Raw genomic sequence first — 27,049 nt, forward strand, 5'->3', positions numbered from 1 at the left:
CAACTGTACTGCAAGCGCTTGCATAATCTATGTTCCATCATGAGAGATAGGATATGCGTGTCAAACATTTTAAAAAATACCTAAATCTTCAAAATCTTATATGAGAAACTAGAGTACATATAGGCTACCACACAGTTAACCCAGCTTACTCACACCGTACTATAAGGACTGGCTATGAATGTAATTGTATTCCTCCCACAAGAAAGTGTTGGCAATGCACTTACTGCTCGTTCCTCTATTATTTTAGGGCAATGTTAATGGTAAGCAAGTTGTCAAAATACGTCACTAACGGACTGTCATTAACTTTTGCACACAGAGGCACATGCCATTTGCTCTGGTCTCAGAAAGATTTCATTGAAATTATTGGCTAGCTGAACACTGGAAAACAGGGTGTCATGAAAATAAACGTTCTTCAGGTTGGAAACTAAGATTTGCAGAGGCCTAAGGTTTACTGGCATCCACTCATGAAAATTATGGTTAAACAAGGAGAATGTACCTTACATTTTCTGAAAATACCCTGAAAGTTTACTTCTCTTAAATAACACTGTCTTATGCATGATAGCATAACCGGTGCTATGTAAAGCGCTCTGATAACTGATTCGGTTCGGTTCTAGTTCGCGCTATATAAAACTCCCCAAAAAAAAAAAAATCCAGCAAGTCTGATTAAATCTATATGTAGACTTTGATAACATTAATTTCCGTAATCCCTACCCACTGTGCGATGTTACACTAAACTAAAGTGGTGGGATGTTTCAAATTTGTTACATTAATTTATGCCCTACTAAGCAGAGAATCACCTACCAGAATCACTACCTCCATGAAGAGATGGGAAGATAAAGAAATAACAGGGCACCTTCAAACTGAAAAGAAGTGTCCCTTAATTCATGCACTGTATGGACCCACCAGAAAACTTTGACAAGAATATTCACTGCAACTACCAAGCTTCATTATAAGACTCCAGTTATGTAAGAAACTTGCTGATTGTGTGGGTGGAAATGGAGTATTTGTTTCACCCAGACTGGAAATCACTTATCTCGTGTGTAGCGAAAAACAGATGAAACCAATAAGACAAATACAGTTGTTTTGTGGGTCTGAATCTACATGTTCTTACAGAAACTATCAGGATGCTTAAAATTGATATTTCTGCTTTGGTGAAAATATTCATTGCCCGCCAGTAGGTGTGCCCACTGTTCACTTGCTATACATAATGTATTAGGGTGTGTTCAATCTATTCCCATGTCTACAGCAGTAACTTCAAGGACATGCTATGTGAGTTTTCCATTAATGTGTTGTACTAGCAGACTCTGAACACTACATTTTTTACTTGGTAAATGTAATGGTTTGATCTAACAACGTCTAGTCTATGAGTGCAGTGCAAAGAACTTGCTATATTGATGCAATGAGATTCCACTGAGGTGCACTCCATTTCACATCTTCATCTGCTTGATTATGTAATGTAGTCCTCCCCATAAGAGGTACAGACATACACAATTGCGAAAAGAAGTGTCAATAAGATGTTCTTACCATCAATCGTCTCATCCTTTCTTTCTCAATCCTCTCGGTTTCTTTCTTCTGCTCTCGCTCAGTGTTGGCGTGCCAAGTAGCCACAGCTTTGGAAAGCTTTTGAATTTTTCCAGTAACAGAACGGTGGTACTCTTTAAAGTCCTTGGCATGCTGTAAAATGCTGTTGAGATATTCCTAAAATTGACAAATGACAGTAAGAAACGACACATTACCCTCCAAACTGAAAGTAACAGAAACTTGCACTGTGCTGGGATTAATTTATGCTCCCTTTAGTTTAGTAAATCAACCTGGTACATCTAGTAATTTTACGATATATTTCAAATGAACACATTATGAATTAAACTTAAAGGCAATATGTTTTAACAAACACATTTAGATACTAGAGACTAAACTGGTAATAAATTACTATATAAGAGTTTAGTCCTTCATTTAAAAAAAGAGTATAATGGTAACGCTCAGGCAAATTTCCAATCCACTTCTATAAGAGTCTCTAAAACTATTATCAACCCCTTACAAGCAACCTTTACACACTTCACATACTCAGGCAAAGTTACAGGTCTACCCGCGACAGCCTCAATCATAGTTATTATATAAGAAGCCAAAGACCGAAAAGGCAAAGAGCCAAAATACCTACAGGACCCTCTCACTAAACATAGATGCAAAACAAATTACATAGTTAATTAATCAACTGCAGACTGGTTCTGGTAAGGGTAGATTGGCCAGCGACTCACGTCCACTTTTTGCCATATTAGAGAGGACCCGGCTTGCTGCCACTCATGCAGCAGCAATTGCACTTGCGGCAGCATCTTTTGGCCTTTTACCCATGCTGCAATACAGCATTGTCATCGAGGCGACCACTACATCAAAATGACTATGGTGGTATTTGAACATCATCTGTATTTGTTTCCCCCACCCGCACCTTCCATGTTGCTTCCCTTCCCCCGTCTCACAAAAAAACAAAAAAAGAATCAAACGTTTTTGCTCTACCTTTTTAATTTTGCATTTACCGATCCAACTGAGATCAGTCAATAAATAGAAAAACCCATCTTTGTAATTTTCTAGGCGTGCACATGTGCGCATGCGTGTTGCGCTCACCTACAAAATGAGGCAAGCGTACTAGTCATGGCACTTTTTATTTTTATTTTACACTTTAGCCATGCTGCACAGCAGTGTATAGTCTGTACAGCAGTATCACAAAAAACTACTGGCACAGCCAATAGGTCCCAGAGGAGAGACCAATTGGCTTCGCCTAGACTTTCTTTTGCAATGCGCCCTGATCTTATTTCAGAATACAATTTTTTTAGTTTCCAAACCACTTTTTCTTCAAATTAATAATCACATCCACTGAGCAACAAATAATGTCTAGCAATGCACCGGTAATACTGGAACTGGACTCCATCACCCAGACTCCTCCACATCAAAAGTTGTGGATTATGAATTAATTTGCACTTTGCAATGAGTTCTAAGAGAATCTGCCAAGGCACTGGGTCATTAATTTACTGAAAATGCTGATCGGTAAGTAACTAGCAACACAATATGATATGCAGCCAAGGTAATCATCCAGAATAAACCTATTGCCCACACGGTTCGTTTTTCACGTCTACAGAGGGAAAGACAACAGGTATTTGAGACCTGAAACCAAGATCTTATGGTGACACAGACTAGAGGGTCAGCGCAGAGTCTATAGAGAGGTGTGTCCAGCAAGAGGTTAATTCGAGATTTTTGTTGATGAAAAGGCCTCTGACTGCATTTTTTATTAAATCCCACACTGGCATCAGTTGGTTTAATATCCTGAGAAGTTTGATACCAAGCGTCCAAGTTTTCAGTAAAGCCATTATGGTGCTGTGGAGCTCGTAATGAAAAACTCTCAGACAATATACTCTTTATGGCAATACTGCACTTACAATGTCTAAGAATTGACTTGTCGGGCCAGTCCCTTTTTTTTGTTTGACCATATAAATTGGGGAATAAGGACGTACCCTTTCTTCTCCTCGCTCTCCCCTTGTTACTTCTCTGATTTGGCAGCGCACAGCTGTGAGAGTTTTTTTATTAAAAAAAAAAAAAGAAGGTTTTCCTTCTGAACTAATACCCCGGGCCGTCACATAGGGTCCCACTATGGCAGAGAACCCCGGTCTTACATTTACAGAGGAGGATGTGAATCTAATTCTCTCTGGTCCTCCTCTAATGGCTGACCTAAATGTAGCCCAAACTACGGATTGGGAGAACCTGACTGAACAAAAAAAAAAACAGGATCAGAACCATCCTACATGAAGTGATACAGAGTACCTGAGAAAAAATACTGCCCGAAGAGCCTTATAGTCACCAACGCGCCTGCATTTTCTTTGATGGCGCGGCCTACCTGGGAACTAAAGAAGAACTGAGAAGGGCTTAAATTGCAAGAACTGCAGACCAGCTCCGAATAATGGCGCCTAACACTGGAGGTCATCGTAGCGCTAAGAGGTCAGATCCATCTCCCTGCCGAGTACACCAGACAATTCAGGAGCCCCCATCACTAATACCATGGGTACCAGGGCATTTGCCTCAACCAAGGCTTGTTGAGTGTCCAGCCTGGGCACCCCCTCCCCTCCCGGAAGCCAAAGAGGGACTTCAAGATCAACAAGGCCTGGACTGAGAGCGGCCCGGTTGTCCTGTTTTCGTTCCCCCTCATGTCACTCAAGTAAAGTGAGGGCCTCCAACCCAGGTGACCCGCCAGCCAAAACACCTCAGCACCCGAGCTCCCCGCCCGAGTTCATACAAACCGACTGTATCTCTTTGCCCTAGAGACCCTCATGAGCTGAGCCCCCCTTTGGGTTCTGCCTGACTTGTCCCCAAGTCCCTCCTTGCAGCCTTCCTTGGAAAGGTGCCTTCCCATTGACGTTAACTAGTAGTGCTCGAAGCTACCAATGCGACCAGCACCTCTGAACCCGGGCTCACCAGGGCAGGGAAAACCGAACTGCTGGTGGTTTCTTGAACCCCAAATGCCTTGCGTCCCAAAAGGCACCCTCCAGAAATGCTTTCAAGTATTTGTATGCAGTGTATGTTTCTCCCATAGGATAACATTACCTCGTTCGAGGCTCATACATCAAAACCGTTATTTTGCTATACTTTTGCTTACTGTAAAGATTCATAACTACGAAAGCACTAACCTGATTCCAATGAACATGGTGTCTAAAAATATATAAAAATCTGTATTATTTTTTTAATTAGTCTCAGATTTCCTTCTTGAGTGTCTGTCTCATTTATTGACTCTGTGGATGCTCAACACTACCCTCTGATAAGCCTAACCTGCTCGACCACACTACCTCAAATAGAGCATTTGGGAATATTTATTTAAGCCCTGTATAGCAATAAGGGTCATCTATACTTTTTGCATGATTTGCCCTTAAATCAGCACTACCACATAAAAAGGCCATCTTCCTACAGCAAGCAACAGTTAAGAGTTGAAGTGCTCATGGGTAGAAGTATGATAGCCACCTAGAGACATACAGCTTCTTTAGCTTGAAACATTAAAGATTGTGAAGTGTCCGCTACAACTGCTTCAGGTCTTGATAATGGCACCTTGGAAGCAGAACCATACATTTGTTCAGCGTCAAGTGCCTCAACTAAGAGTAAACCCATGGAAGCAAGGTAAACAAAATTATAGGTGGCACCTGATTAGATGAGCTATACTTGAATGTAAATGTGAACGAATTCAGATTGTACACTAATGAGGGCATGTCCACTAGTGAATGGTATGCAATCTGAACTAATACATAATTGGAATATGTAGTAAATTTCATTGTAAAATATTGTTTCATATTTCAAGTAATGCTCAACACGCGAACCCTTCTGCTCATACACAGACCTCTGCTCCGGATCCTCACACACTGCACCTCTCCCCTCTCAGCTAGAAGTGATGTAGAAAAGGGGACATTGTCCCGAAAGGACCAGGATTTCCCATGTCTTGGTTTTGAAGGAAAACAACAGCCACTAGTTAGGGTGAGGCTAGATCCTCGCAGTCCTGTGTCCCATTGCCACGGATGCTGCTGCAGTATTGGTAGTTACACCTCTGTCTCTTCTTACACACTTTCTCCTCTGTAACCCGCATTCACTGTTTACTCCTTATCCCCTTCAGCACCCTTTCCCCTCTACTTCCTGTCTCTTCTGCTCACATTGACGCTTCTGCTCTCTGCCACTTCTGCTTACACAAATGCAGTCTCTGCCCTGTCTGCTCACATCATGCTCTCGACCAGCCTTCAAATGCACGTCCCCTCTCCAACTTGTCCCTTCTACTCATACTATACCGTCTCCGCTCCCTATCCTCTTCTGCCCACACACTGCCCTCTACTCCCTGCCCCTAAATGCTCCTTGGCCCGTCTCACACAATGCCTCTTTGCTGACATTTTGGCTGACACACTGACCTCTCTGCTCCATCTCCTCACAATACCTTAGCCCCCCTCTAGCCTGCCTTTTCTGTTCACACTGTTCTCTCTGTTCCTTGACTCTACTGCTCACACACTACAACCTTTGCTCCTTGCCCATTCTCGTCACACACTTACCCCGTCTGCACACCTGCCGTCTCCGCACAGACACTGCCCTATCTGCATCTGGCCTCTTTTGGTCAAACACTGCCCTCTTTTCCCTGTCACCTTCTCCATTCTCACTGCATTTTCTGCTCCCTGGCCCATTTGCTGGCATCGTGCTCTTTTTGCACCGCCCCCCTTCTGTTCATACACAGATCGCACTGCATCCTGCCCCCTTCGTCACATAATACCCTCCATACTTCCTATTCCTTTTGCAGGCACTCTGTGTTCTCTGCTTTCTGCCCCGTGTGCTAACAAACTGCCACCTTGTCCCTTTTACTTACATGCAGCCTCTGGATTTACATTGCCTACTCAGCTTGCATGCTGCCTATTGTACTCTTTGCCCCTTCAGATCATTTACTGCCTTCTTTACTGTCTGCAAGCTTTGCACACTTACTGCCCTCGGAGTTCCTGTAGACATCTGCTCACTCACTGCACCCTTTGAACCACCACCACTCAGCTGATACACTGAGTTGATCTTTTCTGCTTGCTCTCCCTACTGTTCACACACTTTGCTTGTAAATGTGGGGCTCCTCAGCTAAAAACTTGCTGGATTCCAAGCATCAGTGCCAACACCAACCTGGCACCTATTAGTGAATCGTTAGTTGCAGGGAACATGAGAACCACTGGAGTGGGGGTCGAGGGAACAAGTTACTTACCTTCGGTAATGATTTATCTGTAAAAAACATTAGTTAGTAATAGATTCCTTACCTTAGAATTACCCCCAGGCGCAAGACTGGATCCCGAAAGTTTTCGTCAGCAGTATCCCTCCGCTTCGGTAGGCATAGTCGTGCAGCTTCATGTACGACGTTGGCATCGTAGTCGCCAAGATGACATCGTCGGAGCTACTTAGACGCGCCCACGCGTGCTGACGTCAGTTCTGTACACGTCTTTTCCCACCAGGAATGCAGAGCCATGCAAGATACTGACCACTGGTGCATTGAAACTAGGGTGTGAGTTCTTTGTTCGCCCGGACTTTTGCCCGACGACTGTCAATGAACGATGGCAAATGCGGAAATTAATTGCTCCCTTTCAAGCAACAGGAGCCCAGGTTTTTTTGCTTAATCCCTCTAAACTAAAGGTCATCAGTAATGGTCAAACGCGGTTCTTTACATCTGGTAGGATGGCGCAGGACTATCTAAAGGACCTGGAGAAAAATACTAAAAAATAAGTTACAAAGTATTGTGTTTTGATACAGGGACTTTGTAACTCTCTCTTGGATTGTATTGGGTCTATCGGGTGGTGGGAAGGGTTAATCACTGTTTAGGTTATTCACTGAAGTATTAATAAGTGCATATCTCTTTCTAAGGATAAGTATTTCTCTACGTATGCTTTTTGTTATAATTAGGTACTCTGCTCTCTCTGCCATGTTATCCACTCAAGCGACAATGATGTTAATTGTAATGCAATGTATGTGCAGGCAGTGTAGGAGAAGCTTTTTTTTTTTTGCTTTATGTCTTAGGCAATATATAGGTTTTGCTTCTCTGTAGCTATGTAACCTACAGTTCTTATTGATTTGGTCTAAGAACAGGGTGCCTAAAAACCAAGCTAAACTTGTTAAGAAGAGAAACAATTTATTTTAAGAGAGAGGAAAGAGAGTGACACATGAGTATGGTAGGGAAGTTGATGGGGTACGGGAACGGTTGTAGCACCTCGACATCGCTGAGGACAGGGTCCTTAAGCCTCAATCTGGGTGGTGGGGGTATGGGGGGGTGGAGGGTGTTGTGGGGAGTGGCAGGGTGGGGGGGTAGGAGGGTCTGGAGGTTCTAAAATAAAAAAAATTGAGATTCATATTGCAGAATTGGCAGGTCAATCTGTCTATATGACGGCCTCTAGGTATCACGGTACATTATTAAGGCTGAGGAAAGCTTAATTTTTTTTAATTTTTCTATATTTTGATGGGGCAGGATAAACTTGTTATAGGTACTTGGAATGTGTGTGGCCTTAATGATCCTAAAAAGCGGGCTCGGTTCTCTAAAATTGTTTATTCTATGCGAGTGGATATATTATGTATACAGGAGACACATGTACCATGGGGGAAGCGGGAGTGTCTTAGGCTCTCTGGGTTTGAGATTTTAGTCTGTTCTAAACAGACCTCTATGATTAGAGGGGTCGCCATATTTATAAGGCGTGGCGTAGGTATATGTAAAAGGACATTGGGGGATAGAATGGGTAGGGGGGCCATAGCCGAATTGTGTATAGGTGGTAAACCTTTAACGATCTGTAATGTCTATGGGTCGAATTTAGATGATCCCGATGTGTTCAAATACTTAGACGTAGAATTGGCAGCTTGGCCTAGCCCACTTTTCTTCTGTGGAGATATGAATATCAATATTGCAAGTGATTTTGACCTAGCCAGAGCTCATAACTATGTGGGGAGAAAGCCAAAAGTATTTAAAGCTTTTCAGGCTCTTCTTCAGGAACATGGCCTTGTAGATCTATGGTTCTTGCATAATAAAATGGAAGATGGATTTACGTTTTATTCCATACCTCACAAGAAAAATGTTAGGTTAGATTTTGTTTTTCTTTCAAAACTGGTGGCAGCTGCCTCCGTTATTTTCTGCCCACCACGGCTTCTTTCGGATCACAACCCACTGATTGTTGAATGTCCTTGGCCTCGAATTAGGAAACCTCCTAGGGATTGGACGTTTGAAAGGAAGCTATTATTTGAGGAGGAATACTCCTTACACATTAAAAAATGGGTAGTGCAATTTCTGAATATTAATAGGGGGTCGGCTACAGACCAAGTAGTTTGGGATACGCTGAAAGCTGGACTACGGGGTGAGACTAAAAGTTTCTCCTCTTATAGGTGGAAGTCAGAAAAAGAGCGGAGGCGCACTGGTATGAAAGAGCTTAGGGAGGCAGAAATTGAACTTACTTTAAATATTAAGTAAGTAAGTAAGTAAAGTAAGCTTTATTCGATTTTTCAAGTAAAATCATAAAAGCACTACAGAGACATTTATACATACAATAATAAAAGTATCGTATACATAATCAATACAAAGATACAAAATAGACGCTCACTTAGGCATTGAGGATATTTCATAGAAGACAGAATAAAGGCGTAAAATACAAACATTTCAAAAAGTGACAAACGACGATGAACCACAGGGAAGAAATTTAACACAGAGTTTTTCTATACCTTATTACCGTTTTAAAAAACATGAGACGGCGTAAATGATATGATCTCCTAACTGTAAAAATTTTTGGTATGCTGGTCTACATTTTCGTAACCCCCATCGTTTTAAAAAAGGCATCAAGAATTGTTTTCTGGGGTTCGTGTATAGTTTGCAAAAAAACATGATGTGAATGTTAGATTGCACCGAGATGTTATCACAAGGGCATGTTAATTTGTTAGAGGACCAGTCATTAACATTAGGTAGGGTAACCATGCGGAAAAAAATGCCCAGACGTAAGCGAGTCAACAACATTCGAAGGAATGGGCTCTGTACCAGAACGAGGTAGGTTTGCAGACCCTCAGTTGGTGTGATTTCTTGATAATTTACTACTGTGCGCCTTGATTTTTCGCTGTTCCAGCTCACAGTTTCTAGGTGAGTAATTATCCTTTTTTTCAAGGCTGATTTTGATAGACCATCCAGGGTTCTAGGATTATCAAAGTACTCTGGGTGGCCCAGATCAGTAAACGTAGATCTCACGTAGGATAACCATTTAACATTGGCTACCCTATCTAAGGCCAAACAGTCTTCGATAAGATCTCTGTTGAAACTGGCTTCATGGGTGACCCACACTTTATGCCAAAGCAAAATGGGGGACATCTTAATGATGTCATTGAGATGTGTAACTCCTACCTCGATGTGTGACATGTACGTGGAGGTACTTTTAGCCACTCCCAGAAGATAGCAAATGAATCGATTTTCGCAGCTCTGTAGGGAGTGGTCTTTCTCGATACCCCATATACCCGCGCCATAGGTAGCCGTAGAGACGCATTTAGCCCGATAAATCTGGATCAGCTCCTTAATAGGCTTGCCGCCAGCACCATCGGAAAAAGCACGCAAGGCGCCTATTGTGCGGCTATAGGCCAGCTTCCTAGCGGCTATCGCTGGCTGCCAGCGGCACCGTCTATCGAACAGAACACCTAGATAACAAAATTTATCCGTAGTTACAATTTTTTCATTATCTAGGAATATGGTACAAGGAGCTCTATTAATCTTCCGGGTACAGGGCATCGTGAATGTTTTCGAGGTATTAACTCTGAGGCCTCTGTCCCTCATATAGCACGCAAAATTGGTTACCGCCCTTTGTAAACCAACTTTAGTCTGGGACATTATGGCCGCGTCGTCCGCATATAATAATATAGGGACCGGTGAACCTTTAACGGTCGGATAATCATTAGGTAAGGTTGAAAGGTGCTGTCCGATTGAATTAATATAGTATGTGAAGAGCAACGGGGCCAGGATACAGCCTTGTCTCACCCCTCTAGTAATCGGGAATTTCTCTGTGCATTCCCCCTGTTTGCCGTACCTAACTCTTGCCCCTGCATCTTTATAAAGCTCTTTAATAAAAGTGATGATGCGGCTATCAATGCCCAGATCACCCAGTGTTGCCCATAACAATGCATGGTCAACACAGTCAAACGCGGAGCTGAGATCGATAAAAGTTATAAAAAGAGCTCCGCGTTTGACGTGAGTATACTTAGAGACAAGGAGGGATACGTTTAGGCACTGTTCAATTGTCCCTATTCCTTTTCTGAACCCATACTGTAAGTGGGAAACGACATTGTCTTCCTCCCAGAGTTGTATTCTCTTTAAAATGATTCTTCCTGCCACCTTCATTAGTCCATCCAGTAAGGATATCGGCCTATAGCAGGTGGGATCATCCCTATTGCCTTTTTTAAATATAGGGACCACGATAGCATCAGTCCAGGTATCGATGAACCCACTCTGATTTCCCTTATTTAAAACATTTGTGAGCAGGGGGGCCCAGAAATCCAGCTCAGCTTTATAGACATCTACCGGCATACAATCTGGTCCGGCGGCTTTGCCTGTTGCACTTTCCCTAATGGCATCGTGAACTTCCTCAATAGTGAATGATAAATCTATAGGGAATGAATGGGCTGGAGAATATTCTGAGGCACAGTTATGTACTCTCTTTTCTGTGGATTGACACACCCCTGGTGTTATACTGTCTCCAGGGATTGTGTGTTTATACAACTGTCTAAAATGGCTTAACCACCTTTCACCCGTGATGGCTAAGTCCATAGTGTTAACACCATCTCTTGGCTGGTATAAGGATTTTACCGCCCTCCAAAAAAGAGAACTGTTCTTCTGCCTTGATGCCTCCATCAATGATTCCCATGCTTCCTTTTTCAAAGTCAGCTTTCTTTCTTTAATGGATGATTTATATGCTCTCCTAGCCTTACATATTGAGGCTGAATTTTTCAGTTTTAAAGATAGGGCTTTTTTTAGATCTTTCAGTGCCTTAGTGCACTTTCCATTAAACCACCCTTCAGGCTTTTTGATGTTTCCTTTAGGCACTCGAACCAGTAAATTTTTATTGTAATGCTGTATTTTTGAAAAAGCAATCATTACGTTCTTTGGATCATTGTGTTCCTCCAGACAAACGACAATATCAGCAGCACATGAAGTAAGCACATTCTGCAAGAACTCACAGGGCTCAATTTTTTCCCATTTGACAACATATCCGTTGGTTTTAGTTAGATTGATCTTATATGGGTAGGTACATACAGTCCCTTTCATACGATGAAGCCCTGTGACATTTACACCAATAATCAGTGGATAATGATCACTGAATAGATCTTTCCCAACTTCCCAGGAGGTTATGAATCCTGAGTTGGCAGGGGTGACTAAAGCGAAATCAATTGTCGAATTACAGCCTCTGCCGTTAAAGGTTGACTCAAAAGGGACAGGTGGTGAACAAATCTGATTAACAAATGAAAAATCAAAATTAAAAACAATATCATTAAGGAGGGACCCCATCTTGGATTGAGAAAAATGTATGGGACCATCCTCCCCATAATCTGATAGACCACACAAGTCTGTTTCAGTAAACGAACAAATGGTACAATTGAAGTCCCCCACCCACACAATCCTTTTCTCCCCTACGAGGTCTTCAACAAATCGAGTAATACAACTCATCATTTTTGCCATAGTGGGCTCCATCTCACTGCATAGCATGTTATTATAAAAATTCACTAGAACAATATTCTGAGTGAGACCCCACTTAAATGATAATATTTGAAAGTGCTGGCTAGAGAAAAATTGGTAAACTTTAACATCCACAGTCGTTGAAACATAAATACCAAGTCCTCCCTTGTTGTGTCCCTGTGCTGATGGAATAGCCGGGGAATGAAAGGTCTGATATCCTAGCAGGTGTGCTTCCTCAAGTAGCCAAGTCTCTTGGAAGCAGAGTATGCCATGATTTTGGATGAAATCTAACCAGGGCTTGCGAGTAATTTTGCTTCCAAGACCCGCCACATTCCAAGAAAGCAGCGAGTGGAAAACCTTGCTAGGATCAACTTGGTTGCATCCAAGTTTCTCCTTTAAATTAAGAACATGCAGAAGGGGTGCATGTGGTGTGTCTGCTATTAACATGGGAATAGCAAGACTACAATCATGTAAGGATGACTGGGATTGGTAAGGAACAGGGTTAGAATCCAGAGTAGGGCTCTTTATACTTTCCCCAGATCCCTTGCTAGTCGATTGCTCCTCAAGTTTACTGGCTGAATCAACTTGACCTATAGCACAACCACGCATCAAATACCTATCATATGATTTTTCCCTGATACATTTTACATTGAGTCATTCATTCTCATCCAATCCGGAGAGAGGACATAAGAGTTGTTATAGTTATACAATGGTTGGTTTGGGTACATTGGTGGGAAACAGAAATTATTGTTCCTGCTATGAAAGTTATGAACAGCCGGGTTCACGAATGAATCCGGTCTGTGAGGGACATGAGTTCTATACGTCTTAGGAGGATATGGAATGGGCATGGATTGGAGAAAAGGGGAATCATTTCCGTTATAAGATCTTTGAACTGGATTCAAAGTTAGGATTGGTCTGTATGGGCCTTCAGATCTCCATTTATTTGAGGGAAGATTATTTCTATTCGTCGTTGGTGGATTATTGTTATTTGGGGGCTTCATGAGAGCTTCCGGATAGAAGTAGCTCAAGTTATGTGTTGAAATTCCTCCCTCACATCTCCCTGGGAACCAGTCACTTATATATGTGACCAGTCGGTGGTCTTTAAAATTAACAATGATCACATCCCCTTCGATGTCCTTTGGTCTGGATCCCACCCACTTACATCGCCTCACTGAGACTATGTCTCCATTTAAGTGCGTTGGGAGTGGTCTATTTTTTCGCAGCCAGTAAATAACCTTATTTTTAAGGCTGGAATAATGTTCTGGGTTACCATCTGGTGTGGTCGGAACTTCTGTAAGAACGATGACATAGTTTAGGGTTTCCGGGGGCAGATCAGCAACATTTCTAGTTCTTATTCTAGTTGTTTGTGTGAGACTGCTTTGGGGTTCCTTTATGGTATGACCTCTTTTTTGGGTACCTGTATGGAAATGGGGATTTTCCTTATTGGTGTTATCGATGACTGTGAGAGGTTTAGTATCCGCCCGTGGATTAGATCTCACTACGGCGGACTTTTTAGTTAAGCTAGGAGTGGCAGTTTGTTGCTTAGGTAAGTTATTAGAAGGATGTCTGACTAACGGGTGCATACTACTTTGATCACCAGGTTTGTGACATGATGCTACCTTTTGCCCTTGAAGAATCTGATCCATTTTCTCTCCTAACTTTTTAACCCTTTCGGTGAGTGGGAGTATCAAGGCCTTGATAAGGCAGTCAATATCATTTAATAGGCCTTCGTAACTTGGGACAGATATCGAATTGGTAGTCAAATGCCTCATTGAGTCAGCATTCCCTACTTCTTTAGTAATCTTATGCGAGGAGTACATATTACTATTAGAAAGGCTATTCCCCTTTTTGCTTCCACCCTTCCTTCTTCTCTTTCTCGGTGGTGAGCCAAAGACACCATTAGATCTCTTAATAGGAGGTTTTTTAGATTTGTTGTCAAGTGTGGTAATCGGATGACAATCTAATCCTAGGGGTGTAAATATAGGGGAAGGTACATTTATATCGTGAAGGGGTGCTACATCATTAGATAAGGGAGTGCTTAAATCAATTAACTGATGTTTTGTTGAATCAAAAGAATTAAGGTTGTGAATAACTATGATATCATTTTGGGCAGGGTAATTATTCTGGAATATGAGCGGGATACCATCTGTACTAAGTGGCTCAGCATCAGGTTCTTTATAATTAGTTAAATCTATTGCAGTACCTGTATCCACCTTCTGGGCGGGGAGTGGTCTTTGTTTTAACAACTCGATGGAGAGACGGCGCCCAGCTCGCTTCTCTGCAAGCGTAATCTCCCTATCAGTTTCACTCTTTATTTTAGCAAAAAATTTGTCCAATGGGCCTAAAATGGGAGCCCCTACCGTACCCGATAGGGGATTCATTTCCAGTGAAGACATTTTAGGCATATACAAAGAGATTAAAAAGAACGACGTGAAAAAAAAGCCTAAGAGTGAGGTCAATAACAAACTCGACTAAGCGTAAAAAGTCATATGGAACATAACAATCCTTGATATATGTGTGATACTAGTAATATAGAGCTATGATCAATATCAAAAAGTAATGGCTATACCACAGAACCGCTTTCGTGATGTAAGAGAGGTGGCCCAGCCCGGCCTCCTTAGGCCCCTGACGGCCACAGACGGTCCCGCCCTTGCCCCGGGCTTCTCCCGGCGCTCTCCCGCGCGCTTTCCCGCGGGGCGAGTCAGTTCAGTTTATAGGAAAGGGGAGGAGCCTGCAGGGAGAGCTCTCAGGTGATGTAAGTCGAGACGGGCGGGCGCTCCTGGGACTTGTAGTCCTGCGCCCACCCTCGCTCGCAGCCCTGCTCCACCAAGCGCCCCAAGTTGGTGATTAGGCGCTCGGTAGGATCCTCTTGGCAACCAAATTCAAATTAGGGCAGTGGCACCGTCCCAAACGAAGCGGGACCCGCGGAGCGGGTTCCGCAAGAGGTGGTGGTGGGAAGAGCAGTTCTAAGCAAAACGGCTCGCAGTCCCAGCCTTAGCAGCCCAATGAGTACGAAATTAAATATTAAGAATGGACATGATATAGTGCCCAGCCAACAAAAAGTAGCAATTCTGAAAGCCTGGTTGCTGGAGTCTTTTGGTCAGGACCTAGCATTGAAGTATCTTCAGTATCGTACAGAGTTATATGAGTTCGGGGAGAACTCGGGCAGGGTCCTTGCCAAAAGACTTCGTCAGCGAAGTATACAGAGCCAGGTTGTAAAAATACAAGATGAACATGGAATAATACATGATACCCAGGAGAAGGTCAACGAAGTGTTTTTGGATTTTTATTCTTCCCTTTATAGAGAAGATATTTTCAGGTCAAATATAGAGAGGGCTGTGGAAGATTTTCTAGTGGATATTGAAACTGCTTCTATCTCTCATGAACAGGCTGAACTTTTGGCCGCGCCCATTCAATGGGAGGAGGTCGAGCTCGCTGTAAAATCCTTGGCTAACGGTAAGGCCGGTGGCCCAGACGCAGTCCCACTAGAATTCTATGAGGTATTTTTAGCGTAAACTGGACAGTTTTTCCTTGAGGTATTAAGAGCAGCCCAGAAGGGCATAGTACCTGAGTCATGGCAAAAAACAACCATAGTATTGTTTAAAAAAAAAGGTAAACCTGAGTTATTACCATCGTCATTTAGGCCGATTTCACTAATCAATAGTGATTCGAAAATGTATTAAAAAATAATGGCAAGCCGACCCCCGCAAGTGATCACCCCGTTGGTCTCCGTGTACCAGCATGGCTTTATTCCGGGTCGGGACACGGTGGACCATGTCAGGCGCTCCATTGCATTACTAGGCTGGGCTCATGTTATGAATTCTCCCCTCGGGTTGATCCTGTTGGACGCCGAGAAGGCGTTCGACAGGGTCTCCTGGGTGTTCCTGTGGGCCATACTTAAATGGAAGGGATTCCCTGCTGAATTCATACAGGCGATCTGTGTGATGTATCTCTCTCCAAGAGCCCAACTTTGTATTTCGAGACAGCAGACTAGCTTTTTTGCTATTACTAAGGGCACGCTGCAGGGGTGTCCCTGTTCACCCCTGCTGTTTGCCCTGTATATAGACCCTTTTCTTTCTAAAATTGAGGCTAATCAGAGTATAGTACCGATAAGAGCTGGTAATACTTCATATAATCTGCTAGCTTATGCAGATGATATAGTCGTTATAACATCTGACGTTTCATCTGCATTTAGGGAACTTAAGGAGCTAGAAGGGCATTTTGGGGCAGTATCGGGCTATAAGCTCAATGTTTCAAAGACTCAGGTGGTTCAGACGCCTGGTATGCTAATTTCTGATGCCCCAGTTGTTCCTGAAGCCACGTATTTAGGAGTGCGTATAAGCCCCGCAGTGGATACTATTCCGGATCTAAATATCCTACCTGTGATAGATGCAGTGAACACTAAATTAGAGCGACTCGACAAACTACATTTATCCTTATATGGACGCTGCAACGTCATTAAAATGTTAGTTCTTCCTAAATTTTTATATTTATTTAGGACCATCCCTCTTTTATTTTCCCAAAGGAGTCTGACTAAGGCAGACAGGGTTTGTTATAGGTTTTTGTGGGGATATAGGCGCTCACGTCGTTCAGCTAAATGGATGTGCCTTCCTCGAGATCGGGGGGGGCTGGTCGGTTCCTAGTCTCGTCATGTATTATTGGGCAGCAATGTTACAAGTAATGGGAGTGTTGATTTGTGGTGATAAAGGGAATGTACCAATGTGTAATTGTCCTACTATTTTTGAGATAGGGCTGGGCTCTGCTGCAAAGGGCATTCTACTTGATGTCCTGGAGCCCAGCTATTATAAGAGAACCCGTTTCAAAGTTATGATCGCTGCATGTACTATTTGGCGGATAATCAGGAGGAAACTGGCTATTCCAAATTTAAATTTGTATACGCCTTTTAAAGCCACCCGAGTGTTTCCTAGTATTTTTCAAGATTATATTATGTATAGTTGGCAAAGGCAGGGAGTCTATGGGCTGGGCGATATAGTGGAGGATGGACAAGTTCTACCTTATAGTGAAATTAGGAATAAATGTAAGTATCTTCACGCGATTTTTTTAAGTACTTACAGATTTAAAGCTTTATCTATAAATATCAGAAGAAAATACCAGGTATTCTGGATAAAGTACCAATTATCGAATTGATTAAGAAAAGAAGCAGAATAGGAATGCTATATCAATATATACTATCTACCCTTCCGGATGATCTGACCGCCCAAAGCGCTAAGTGGGAATTGAAACTTGGAAGGACAGGTATCGATTTAACTCCGGTGTTAGAACTTGCCAGCCAGGCTATGGTGTCAGGCTCACTTAAGACTCAAAGTTATATGGCAATGTTAGATCTATATTACACGCCCGCTAAGATTGCAAAGTGGGGGGCCATAAAGGGCAATGCTTGTGCTCGTTGCGGGATGCTGGCTGCCGATATAATACACGTTTCATTCCTGCCCATCCCTTGCTGGGTTTTTAGAAGACATTGAGCGCTTTATTAATGCTACATTTAAGATTAGTTTTGTATTGACCCCGGCATTAGTGATATTTGGGGTTGAGGTTGGTAATAGTCGAACAGGCAGGAATTCTTTATATCAATCAGCCCTTATATTTATAGCTATGTCGCAGGTCCGCCTATGTATAACATCTCAGTGGCTTTCTTCGGAAGCTCCAACCTTCATGCAGTGGCGAGCAAGATGGTTAGCTATTCATCGGCTTGAATTTTCTGCTTTCTCGTGTAAAGGGGGGAGGAGGCGAAAACTGGCAACCAGGATTTGGGCGCTGGTGATGGAATGGGTTGGTTAATGGAATTCCGATATTCTTGCCGTATTATTGTCTTCTTAATCTCTTTTTGTTTTTCTGTGTAATTTTCTTGTGTGTTGCTTTCCTTATTCTCAATTTCTAGGAATGATTTGCTGTACCGAAGGCTCACATTCTTAAATAATTTTGTTTGTTAATCTGTATTAATAACCAATTCTGCTGTGTAAGAGCGAATCTGTATTGTCAAATGCTTGGTCTCAAAATAAAAAAAAATAAAAAAAAAGAAACTAGGGCACTGAAAGAGAGGACCTTAACCCTAGAAATCAGTTCACAGAACGGGGAGAATGGGTGGGGCGGTAAGGAATCTATCTCTAAAGAATGTTTCTTACAGATATATCGTTACCGAAAGTAAGTACCTTTTTCATCTGAAAGAAACATGTTAGTGATAGATTCCTTACCTTAGAATAGATACCCGAGTAATACCAACCCCGATGGTTTGCGAACCAAGATCACACCAGAAAGTCACAGAGAACAGACCGGCCAAAGAAGCAGTCCCTCCGGACTTGACTGTCGAGGCAATAAAGCTTAGTCAAAATGTGCAGCTAGGCCCACGTGGCTGCCTGACAGATGTCTTGCAGGGGGACACCACGTCCCAATGCAGTAGTAGCGGCCGTCGCCCTGGTCGAATGGGCGCACAACCCGACCAGAGGTTCCTTTTTAGCCAGAAAACACAAGGCCTTGATACACAAGACGACCAAGCGGGAGATAGACCTCTTGTGTACAGCCCAGCCTTTCTTGGCTCCTACGTAGCCAACAAAGAGCTGGTCATCCACAGGGAACTGTTGTGTGCGATTCAGGTACAATGTGAGCTCACGTTTTGGGTCCAGATGATGGAGCCTCTCTTCCTCTCTGGAAAGGTGCAGAGGTGGAAAGAAAGTGGGCAAGGTGATAGTTTGCCCGATGTGGAAGGCAGTGACAACCTTTGGGAAGAAGAAAGGGCGAGTGCAAAGCACAACCTTATCCGGATGAACAGACAAAGGAAGGCTTACAGGAAAGAGCCTGGAGCTCACTCCCGCGGCTAGCGGAGGTGATGGCAACCAGGAAAGCAGTCTTCAAAGTCTGTAAACAAAGAGGACAGCTGTGAAGTGGCTCAAAAGGAGCGCATATCAAATAAGTAAGAACTAGATTCAAGTCCCACTTCGGCATATCAAACGAAATAGGAGGGAAAAGGTGTTTAATGCCTTTGAGAAATCTATTTACAGCAGGGGACTTGAAAAGAGAGGGCTGATCAAGGAGCCTAAGAAAAGCTGAAATCGCAGAAAGATAGCCCTTAATAGTGCCCAGAACAGAGCCCTGCTGGGCCAGAGAAAGAAGGAACAAAAGGACTTGTGAAAAAGGGGCAGAAAGGGGATCCACAGCCTTTGCTGTGCACCATGCCACAAATTTGTTCCACCTGCAGGCGTATACCGATTCAGTGGAGGGACGCCTGGCTGCCAGAATGATATCACAGTCTTCAGGAGGCAAGTCAAATGGAATCAACTGTTGCCGCTCAATCTCCACGCAAGTAGGTGGAGGCTGGACAGGTTCGGGTGGAGTACCGTCCACTGCTGCTGTGACAGAAGATCCTCCAGGGGGATCCATTCTCATACTGAGTAACTCGGGATACAAAACTCTTCGAGCCCAGTCCGGGGCCACAAGAATAACTTGGGCCAGGTCGCGCCTGATCTTCTTCAGCACTCTGGGTAGAAGTGGTATAGGTGGAAATGCGTACAATAGACCGCAGCTCAACTTGTGACGAAAAGCGTTCTCTTCGGTGATAAATAGATCTAACAAAGGCTCTCCCCACTGTTGAAGGAGACCTTGCGCCACCTCCGAGTGCAGACGCCAATTGTGATGCATCATGCACCTGTGGCTGTGTTTGTCCGCCCTGGCGTTCAAGGAACCTGCCAAGTGATGAACCCTCAAAGAAATGCCTTGACTTGCCAGCCATGTCCAGAGACGCAGAGCCTCCTGACATATGATTCACAACCCCATCCCGCCTTGCTTGTTACAATACCACATGGCGGTGGTGTTGCCTGTGTACACCTGCACTACTCTTCCCCTTGACAAAGGGAAGGAATGCCTTCAGTGCAAGTAGGATCGCCCGGAGCTCCAGAAAGTTGATATGGAGCTTGGACTCTGCCGGACACCTGAGGCCTCTGATCTCCACCTCTCCCATATGGCTGCCCCATCCCAGAAGGGACGCATCCGTCACCACTGTGTGCTCCGGTTAGGGAAGGGAGAGGGATCTGCCGCTGGTCTAATGTTGGTTGGTGAGCCTTCACTGCAACTGCTGTGCAGTGCCCTTCGAGATCTGGGCGTGCTCGGACAGGTCCCCTCAATGCTGTTCCCACTGGTACTTCAGGTCCCCCAGCAGAGTCCGCATATGCCATCTGGCATGATTGGTCAGCAGGATGCGGGAGGCCATGAGGCCCAGCAGCCTCAAGGTCATCCTGACCGAAACCCAGGACAAGGGCAGAAAAATCGGAATCATAGCCTGAATGCCCTGGGCTCGCTGTTCGGAAGGATAAACCCGAAACTGTGTCCAGAACCGCTCGACTAAAGAGGAGCTTCTGAGAAGGAACCAGGTGTGACTTCGGCACATTGATGGAGAACCCCCAGCAAATGCAGGAGGTCGGCCGTAGTCTGGAGGTTGTAGACGACTGCCTGGGGCAAGCCTGCCTTCAACAGCCAGTCGTCGAGATAGGGGAAGACTGAAACCCCTGATCTGAGCAGATGAGTTGCGACCACCGCCATCACTTTGTGAACACCAGAGGGGCACTGGTGAGGCCGAAAGGCAACTAAAAGAGCGAAAAGCAGAAGAGGAAGTAGTGCGTGTGGCCGAAAGGCCCACGGACTTGGCCGTAGCCCGTGAGTCCAACGCACTGTCTGCCTTGACGCCAACAAAGCGAGTGCCATTAAAGGGCATGTCCATCAGAGTGTTCTGGACATCCCTGGAAAAGCCAGTTGTCCTTAGCCAGGCGTGGTGGCATAGCGCCACTGTCATGGAAATCGCCCTGCCTAGGAAGTCGGCGGTGTCAAGGCCACAACGAATTGCGAACTTGGCTGCATCTCTCTCTTCAGCAATAGCTTGGGAGAGCACCGTCCAGGCCTCCTCCAGACACTGAGGCAGCACCTGCGCAACTGTGTCCCACACAGAATGGGAATAACGACCCAAGAGGCATACAGTGTTCACAGACCGCAGCCCTGAACTGGTGGAAGTAAACAGTTTCTTCGCAAACTGTTCCAGTTTCTTGGATTCCCTGTCCGGAGGTGCGGAAGGGAATGCATTTGGGGACGCAGAGGCTTGGACAACCAAGCTCTCAGGGGTGGGGTGTTGGGAGAGGTAAGGAGGGTCGCCCGGTGCCCGGCGATGGGCCACGTTCTTATCCACAGGAGTCCTTGTGTTGGGCCTGGACCAGGTGCCCAAAAGAACGTCCGAAAGTGTGTCATTAAAGGGCAACAGCAGCTCCTAAGAGGAAAAAGCTGGCCGGAGCACTTCTGTCAGGAGGTTAGTCCTGACGGCCACCGTAGGGAGCTTGAGGTGGAGCGCCTTGGAATATGTACCACCCTCCTCCGTAGCCACGGTAGAAGGAGACAGTGTGCCAGGTTCTGGAGTAAAATCCATGTCACCTGCATCCTCCAAATCCTCTTCCTAGTCGGGGTCTAACTGGCAGTGGGCTGCAAGAGGGTCCTCAGACCCCACCCAGTCCTCCCCTTCCTCCCCAACCTGCCTGGCAGGTGGAAAAGAGGGAGGCGGATGGAGAAAGGGATGGAAAGTCCTCAACAGCGTCGGTATCAGCGGCGATCGACACCGGTCCGGCGCAGTCTCCACTTTGGGGTGGAAGCCAAGGAAGTCTTGTAGCTGGGCCGAAGAAGCAGACGGACCCAGGAAGGGCGGGTAGACAATCGGCAACTGCGCAGGCTCCACTGGAGCTGCGGGGGTGGCACCACTCGCACCCTCAGCCATGTCACGCAACAGGCTAGGGCAAGGCTTAGAGCGGCGCCTCTTCTTCGACTTTTTGTACTTCGCCTTACCTGACTCCGAGTGCAAAGACTTTGTCGAAAGATGGCGATGGCAGCTCTGCGGCCGGTCCCTCAACCTTCCACGGGACCGGGACCTTGACCGGCGCGGAGTCGACTCCCGGGCCTCCAGCTTTTTTCGGGACTGCTCCCGCAAAGTTTTCGGAGCCATGGCCCGGCATTCGGTGCACGATTCGGAGTCGCGTCCCAGGCAGTAGAGACACTCATGGTGCGGGTCTGCCTCCGACATCGTGCAGGAACAAGCCGTGCAAGACTTAAAGCAGGGTATCCCTATACACCAGGATTCAAAAGACAAAAAAAACAGAGATAAAAGTCTCAAAAATTACTCAGTCAAAAAGTGACTGGAGGTACTGCACTCTCCGGATCTGTGCTTTCTGGCGCCAAAAAAGAAAGCACTGACATCAGCACGCGTGGGCGCGTCTAAGTAGCTCCGACAACATCATCTTGGCGACTACGACGCCAATGACGTACGCGGAGCCGCACAACTACGCCTACCGACGCGCAGGGGTACTGCTGACGAAAACTTTCCGGATCCAGTCTGACGCCTGGGGGTAGTAATTCTAAGGTAAGGAATCTAGAACGTGTTTCTTTCAGATAGGGGGAATTAAATCTGCAAAGGCTTCAGCAGAAGACTGCAGGGGTAAGTCAACAGGCTAGTCTGTTTCTCCTCAATGGACATTCAGACTATGGTAGCAACAGTGCATGTTCAAAGGCAGCTCTAGCCACATTGTTGCCTATGGAGAGCCTCGCACTTAAATTCACACTGCGGCAATCAAACCATATAAGCATTCTCAATTATTTTCTGGAAACCTCTAAAATATCAATGAAGTTCAGAAAAAATAAATCAAGTGCTTTTTTATGTGAACGACGATAACAAAATGCACTGCAATCAACGCATTCACTGCAATTCTACAGGATACCCGATACAAGCATCTTAAGCTACCACTCTGAGATCAGTGAGATCACACTGAAACTAAATTGCTTCTCCAATGACAACTTTCTATTGGAATTTGTTGGCCTTAATGAGGGTCTAATAATAAAAATGAGGGTCAACCAATTGATATGTGGTATTTTGCCTTTCTAAAATTAGATTGGTCAGCATTTGTTGCCACAAATGTGGAGATGCTTGTGCTCTTTACGTTTCAAAGACTACGCTCCATAATTTATTGCAAATTCTAAGTATGACTGAAACTCTCCAATAACCCCCTGCCAACTTTCACCTCATGGCACTGGGAGGGATATCGACATGCTACATTCCTCCAACTAAGGAGACGATTTCGATGCGGTCAGAAATGGCTACTACCATTGGTCAGAGCAATTCCGACCGCACTGAAATAGCCCATTCGGATTCCTTTCCGACCGACCCATTTTGATAGGGTCGGTCAGAAAAGAATCGGACCGGATTTCCAAATGGCCTCCGATGGGCTCAGAGAGCCCAGCTGCCATTCGGAAATCCTTTATAAATCCCTCAGGCAGCTCTTTCCAGCTGAGGGATTAGGATGGAAAATTCCCACAGCCTTTCTGTGCCTGCCTTTCCTACACAGAAAGGCTGTGGGAATCCCATTTTGGGGGCCCCCATGGATGCAAGGCCTCATGATGGGAGCCTAGAGAGCACCTATGGTGCCCCCCTGTTTATCCATGCACCAGGTGGCAAGCACCTTGAGGTGCCTGCCAAGGGGTGCAGGGATGAACTGCACCTCTGCTCTAAGCAATGAGAGCATGCATTCCGTTCGGAATGCGTGCTCCCATTGTTAAAAATAGGATTGCGAACGAACAGGGGTCAGTTGCATCCTACTTGCTAGGGTTGAAACCGATGAGGTCTTTCCGTTCCAGTTCCCAAACTATGTCGGACGGACTCCGGTCCATCCGACATCGTAATCAGGCCCTAAGTTTGGATTTGTGTTCTCCTCTATAGTAAGTGAACAAAGATGCCTTTTGCAAACGCATACAAATATAATTGCAGCATTTAGAACCTTGAGATATTCACATTCTTGAAAACACTGAATGATCTCAGGGCGCTGAGGAAACAAACTCTAAGGCAGAACCAGAAATTGCTTTGGAGGTCAAGGAGTTCCTCAAAGTTGAGCAGAAACTACTGTGAGACAAGACAAAGGTAGTGTGTGACCGTTTGTGCTACACCCTCAATGATGCAGTTGAATCACTCTTACCGGCAGAAAAGAAAAGGGTTAATTTCAATCAACTTTTGATGTTGAAATTTGAAAATCTTCCCAAGAATAAGATTTACCCTGCCTCTAAATCTAGAGCTGTCTTACAAAGGAACATTCCAACACAAAGTGAAACCAACCTGAATGTTAATTTTATGTTACAACATTGCTGTAAATTCACTTTCAAATATGCAAAATTGTGAGGGAATATATATTGGCTTCAGGCCAGAAGCGCGTCATGTGATCAAGTCCCCTGGGAGGGACGAAAAGCGTCATGGCTGCTGTTGCGCTGATCCTGGAAATCGAATAAATAGCATCTGACTAGCCACGGTGGTCTGCGCTCTTTTCTTGCTTCAGTGTACTTGGCTGTTTTGGAAGAGTTTTATTGATATATATATATATATATATATATATTCTTGCTCCGTTTGCACCAAGTCACGAGTCACTCCTTAGGCGGGTGCTGTAACGCGTTGGTGCAACGCGTTAATATCACAGCTCCTCAATCCTCCCAAATCCATGTGAAGGAAGACAGCACTCGCGGGGAATTCATACGGCGTTTATTCAGCAAAAGACAGACGCAAGGATTCACAAGGATGAGGTCATCAGTGATGTCATTTGAGATGTCATCAGTGATGTCACTGACCATGTCATGAGTGATGTAATATGTGACGTCATCAGCAGTGCATTGCGGGCGCGCAAGTTATAGTTAGCTGAACGGGGGAATTTCAATGGTTTTGTATGAGTGAAATGTCCAGCTAACTATAACATGTGTGAAACCTATGGTTTTTCAGTGAATTTCTAAGGTTTTTTAAATGCTAATTCCTAACTATAACGTGGCTGAAACCTATGGTTTTTTCAGTGAATTTCAAAGGCCTTGTAAATGATCATTTTTAAATGTATTAAATGTTATATTTTTTTATACTGATTTACTACATTATTTTAAATTATTTATTTTTAGATATTTTACTTTTTAAATTACATTATATATTATTTATATTATATAATTTGAAAAATATATATTTTTTAAAATATTGAAATTGTAATTTATTTTAATTTATATATATTTTATATATCAGGCAATGATATCCTATGGAAGCAAATTCAAGTTACTGTAAGGATGGTTAGAATTACTTTTCAGGATCAGATGCAGCACTGACGTTTCTTGTGATAAAAGGTGAGTAAATCGGAATTCGTAGTTCGGCAGAATTTACAGGAATATTTTGCTCAATAGTGAAGGAAGGGGGCGGGGCCTGAGGTAACATGTGTGCAAACACGCCCTGTGGCGCGTTTTAGATTGGGGAATTAATTCCTCTTCAATCCTGAGGTCTCCTGTGAGCCAACTAGCCTACCAGGTACCTCCAGTATGCACAAGGCGGCTGTGTTGCAGAGAGGTGTTCAAAGGGCACGCCCCCTTTTTACAACACTCTGCAACACAGCTCCGTGGCACTTACTGGAGATACCTGTTGGACTAGTTGCCCCCTAGGGGACCTCTGGATTGAGCAGGAATTAATTCCCCAACTTAAAATGCGCCACAGGGCATGTTTGCAATCACATCACCTCAAGCCCCGCCCCCTACCTTCAGCACTGTGCAAACATGCCCTGTAGCGTGTTCTAAGTTGGGGGATTAAGTCCCCTTGCATACTGGGGGTGCCTGGGGGCCAACTAGCCCACCAGGAACCTCCAGTATTAGCCAGGGGACTAAATTGCACAGAGTTGTAATGAGACCACGCCACTTTTTACACCTCCCTGCAACGCAGCCCCCTGGCACGTTTGCAGAGGGGGAACTAATTCCCTTGCATACTGGGGGTCCCTGGGGGCCAACTAGCCCACCAGGAACCTCCAGAATGCACCAGGGGGCAGCGTTGCAGAGAGGTGTAAAAGGGGCATGGCCTCATTACACCTCTCTGCAAGGGAGCCCCCTGGCCCATACTGGAGGCTCCTGGTGGGCTAGTTGGCCCCCAGGGCCCCCCAGTATGCAAGTGGACTTAGTTCCACCTCTGCAAACGCGCCAGGGGGCGCGTTTGCAGAGAGGTGCAGGGAGGGGGCGTGGCCTCCTCCCGATCCCGTTTAAAAAAATATATATATACTTTTCAGAAGGGGGACTGTGTAGACCCCCTTCTTTTTCTTTTTTTGGCCCTGGGGACCCCATCCCCCAGGGCCTGCCCCCAATTCTTGTTTTAAAAAAAAAGATATAGGGAAAGAGGGCCGCATGGACCCCCTCTATGGGCAACATTTAAAAAAAAAATGTGTGCAGGTGGGCTGCATACCCCCCTCCTATGCCCCGTTAAGGGCCCGGGGACCCCATCCCCCGGGGCCTGCCTTTTTTTTTTTTAATTCTTTTTATATCAATGGTGGAGGGGGGCCGCGTGGCCCCCCTCCTGGGCAACTTATGGCCCCAGGGACCCCATCCCCCGGGGCCTGCCCTCTCCGTTGGGGACCGCTGGGGTGTCCCCAAGCACCCCACGGTCCCTGCCGGCTCCCCGCATCCTGCTTTTCTCCTTGGGGAGCAGCTATCATGCTTCTCCCCATGCAGAAAAGCAATACGCTTTGATTTTTGAAAGAGAGAGCAGGTTTCCTGCTCTCTCTTTCAAAAATCAAAGCAGTTTGCTATAGTAGGGCGGGACGCTCCCGCCCTACCATAGCAAACAACAGTGTCCCTGGGGTAGGCACCCCGGGACACTGCAGGAGCCGGCCCTGGGGGGTGGCGTCACCAGGGCCATCAAACGCTCCAGGAGGTGGGCCGCGAGGGTGCTCCATCCTCGTAACGCCATGCCCACACTAAAATGGTCTAAAGCTCCTATTTATCGAGAAAGTAGTTTGTGGATATATATATATA

At 45.0% G+C, this 27,049-nt stretch overlaps 1 protein-coding gene across 3 annotated transcripts in view; it reads right to left on the minus strand.

Moving 5' to 3' along the window:
• The window catches only part of SMARCA2 (SWI/SNF related BAF chromatin remodeling complex subunit ATPase 2), a 1,851,064-nt gene that overhangs the window by 1,545,129 nt on the left and 278,886 nt on the right, over positions 1-27,049 (minus strand). For all 3 annotated transcript variants that reach the window (XM_078675722.1, XM_078675721.1, XM_078675720.1), the window contains exon 9: positions 1,525-1,698. In XM_078675722.1, the coding sequence (XP_078531848.1) occupies positions 1,525-1,698 (174 nt within the window). The remainder of the gene's footprint in view (positions 1-1,524; positions 1,699-27,049) is intronic.

The sequence above is a fragment of the Lissotriton helveticus genome, chromosome 2_1, assembly GCF_964261635.1.
Source record: "Lissotriton helveticus chromosome 2_1, aLisHel1.1, whole genome shotgun sequence".
Lineage (NCBI taxonomy): Eukaryota > Metazoa > Chordata > Amphibia > Caudata > Salamandridae > Lissotriton > Lissotriton helveticus.